Here is a 3,157-nt window from a genome sequence, read left to right as displayed (position 1 = left end):
ATTCCAGATGCATTTGCACTTCAAAGAATCCAAACGTCGCTTGTAGGCCGGTAGAGGCTCCTGGCCAGGCAAGATTTTGGCCAAAGCAGGGAGCACAGGCGAATGTGGATCTGGCTCTCCGCCTGGCGCAAAAAGGAGCGCAGGCCAGCTTTGCTAGAAGCCCTTGCGCCCCGGGACCTTCTCACCAAGTCCTCTGCGCCTCTGAGCCTTGCCCTTCCACAGCCTGCCCCCAAACCTCGCAGCTGGGGAAGGTGCGGAGTTTAGAAAGCTGTTTCAGAAAAATAAAAGTCCCACTTCAACTTTATTGGGTTAAAGCAAAATTAAATCTTGGCTATTCACACGTATGTTACAGAGGACGAATAAATGTCCGGAAGAACCTCCTGGCATTAAGTGGAGCCACAGAACACGAGGGCATTGACAAGCATCAGAACATCAAGCAGCCTTAGATTTCACGATCACTCCGAATAGGACATAGAAATACGGAAATACAGCCAGTTTCCACTGGGAAGAGTTCTTTGAATACAAATGATATATATTTATATATATTTTTGAACCAGTCACCACTAAGGTGAGTCCTGTCTCTGCTAACAAGCAGCGGAGAACACAAAGTATCTTCAGCTAATTAACTCTTGAGCATTGTTTTAAGAGCAATACTTGCCAAATTAAAACTACCTCCCCCATCCATAAAACAAAACAAAAAGACAAACAAAAACCCTCTTATTCCCCTCTCCAAACTAAAAAAGGGGGAGGGGGTATATTAGATTTCAGCAGGTGGAAAGATTCCGAGGGGGCTGAGGAGGAAGATATTTCACGTTATACAGTGAAATACAAAGTTTCTTCTGTATAAATTGTAGGGAACCTGAACATGGGGGTAAGAAACAATGACAGGCAGTCTCTCCTTCTTGGTTACTTCAACCGGAATGGGGGAGGCGAGTTTATTTTTGGAAATGAGAGCGCGCTGAGCTAAGCGGAATTTACTTCTAATGAGGAAACTGACAAAGTTGTCCGGACCGCCGGCGCGAACGTTTTACCCGGATACAGCTGGGGACCATGTAGGAAGTTTCCAGTCGTGCCGCCTTCTCATTCCCCTTCCTGCCTTCGCCCTCTCCCTGCCTCCATTCCGGCGATGAGCCAGTCAGAGAGGAAAGACCAGGAAGCCGGAGAAGGTCGAGTACTTCCAGCCCCCCATCAAGTTCCCCCGCTCCAGCTTGAGGTACGCACGGTCGCCTTTCTCCATTTGGATGAGGACTCCATTGCTGGCGGCCTCCCGGGTCACGTCCTGGTCACCAGCAAAGGCTGAAATCACCGGCCACCCGTTTAACATGAGGCTTACCTGGGAAAGAGAAAGGCCTGCTTCAGAGGCGCGACGGAGGCGGGTACCTAAGCTGCGGTGGAGACGCGAACCTTCACCGCTTGGCTAACAGCCATAAAGACCTGGGAGCATGGTAGAAGGGTGTGGGTGGGTAAAAAGAGGGGCTTTGCAGCTTGTTGCTGAGAGTCCAGTGGGGCGAAGGACAGCCAATCTGGGTGACAGGAAGGATCTGCCCCCAAAATGGGAGTCACTTTCATTCCGAGAGCCCGCCAAACAAATCCTGACTGAGCTCTTTTACCCCCTTAATGAACCCGTAGGCGGCTCAGGTGTCCGGAGACATTTACCTCCACCCCTCCCCCCCCATTCCCTATCCCACCCCGCTTCAAAGGGAAACTCAGGCAACTGGAGTTTCCGGGAGAACCAAACCAAACCAAATCAAACCTGCTTCCTCCCGGTCCTAGCTGCCTGACACAGTGGAGACACCGTGGGGAAGCTGGGCAAGGCTACGGGCTTATGAGAAATTCCTCCAGGGCTGCACTCTGTGCTTCATCCCCAGTCCCGGACTCAATTCTTATCCCAGATCCTGCCGAGCCGTCCCCGCCTGGTTTTGCCCTTGCGGTGGCATCAGCAGCCACAGGCCGAGCGCCCTCTCCCCAGGCCTGCATCCTGACTCTAGTCTTTGCCCAAAGGAAACCTGGACATCTTCGGGATCCTAGAGGGAGGGTGAGTGGCAGGGGCACAGCTGGAGCCCGGAGGGAGTAGCTCTACACGTCCCCCCTTCTCTCTCCACCCTTCAACCGCTAGGTCTCGGGAGGCGCCGGTAGTTCAAAAACCCAGAGTCCCCAAAGGGATGCCAGGAGCACCCCTCCCTTCCCGGCCCCGAGCGTGGTGCTGAAGGAAAGCGCACAGGCGTCCAGGCTTCCCAGCTGGGACAGAGGATGAGGATGCCGTCTGTGGTGCTGAAGGCGACGGTCGCTGAAGGCGACGGTCGAGGAAAGCTTCTGGGAAGAGGAAACGGTCTTTCATGCCAACCAGTAACCGCTACGGGAAATCCCTGGTATCCCGTAGGAAAGGGGAAGAACCTCTTTGGAGGGGGCCAGAAGGCGAGGGCAGGAAACTGTGAGGAAAGGGGACTAGGTTCCAAGAGCCGGCGAGAGAAGAAGCAAGAGACAGTCCAAGCCACAGAACTGTGAGGCCCTGCTACTCGTCCATCCAAGCCGCCCCAGGCACATGCAGCTGCCCCTTCCATCTCCCACCCCACAAACGGCCCGCTCACTCCAGCGGCTAACAGCCCCCTGCCAGGCCCGGGGCCTGACCTAGGGGCAGCGGCTGACCTGAATGGTCTGTCTGTTGTAGACTTTTACCACGTGGAAGTTAAAACTGTAGATCCCTTTGCGCGGGGCGATGAAAGTGCTGCGTTCTGAATCGAAGTTGTTCCCGATGTTCACTAGTACCTACAACGAGACGGGAACGAAAGGGAGTAGACAAGAGTCAGTCCCGAACTCTTGTTCCCGAGCCTCCGCAGAGCCTTGCAGTGGATCGAACAGCAATCCTCCGCCTCTCCCCCTAGTAAAACTAATCTCCTGGAGCACTCACCTGGTCAAAGTAGATGATCATAGTGCGATTACTCATCTCGGACGGCTCGTGGTTGGTGCTTCTGATGGCAGAGAAAGCCACCTTGGCGCTGCCGGAGCGCACAGAGATGCCGAGAGCTGTGCCCGTGGGATCGGACGTGGGGTTGGAGTCGCACACCACCAGGCACTTGCCTTCCAGCACGATGGGCTCCGTCTCATTCTGCCCGCGGGCCGGGCCCGCTAGCCACGCCGCCCCCAGCAGCAGCAGCTC

The 3,157-nt window shown here is 54.9% G+C and overlaps 1 protein-coding gene across 1 annotated transcript in view; it reads right to left on the bottom strand.

Annotated features, from left to right (window-relative positions):
* Positions 1-1,135: 1,135 nt before the first annotated feature.
* CBLN1 (cerebellin 1 precursor) overlaps positions 1,136-3,157 on the bottom strand; it is a 2,726-nt gene continuing 704 nt past the window's right edge. Inside the window, exons 2-4 of the mRNA XM_029924246.1 lie at positions 2,909-3,154; positions 2,647-2,766; positions 1,136-1,333 (exon numbers count right to left, since the gene is read on the bottom strand). Of these exons, the coding sequence (XP_029780106.1) occupies positions 1,136-1,333; positions 2,647-2,766; positions 2,909-3,154 (564 nt within the window). The remainder of the gene's footprint in view (positions 1,334-2,646; positions 2,767-2,908; positions 3,155-3,157) is intronic.

This window comes from Suricata suricatta, chromosome 16 (assembly GCF_006229205.1).
Source record: "Suricata suricatta isolate VVHF042 chromosome 16, meerkat_22Aug2017_6uvM2_HiC, whole genome shotgun sequence".
Lineage (NCBI taxonomy): Eukaryota > Metazoa > Chordata > Mammalia > Carnivora > Herpestidae > Suricata > Suricata suricatta.
Note: the sequence above shows the minus strand (reverse complement) of the source record. Positions and strands in the feature narration are given on the sequence as shown.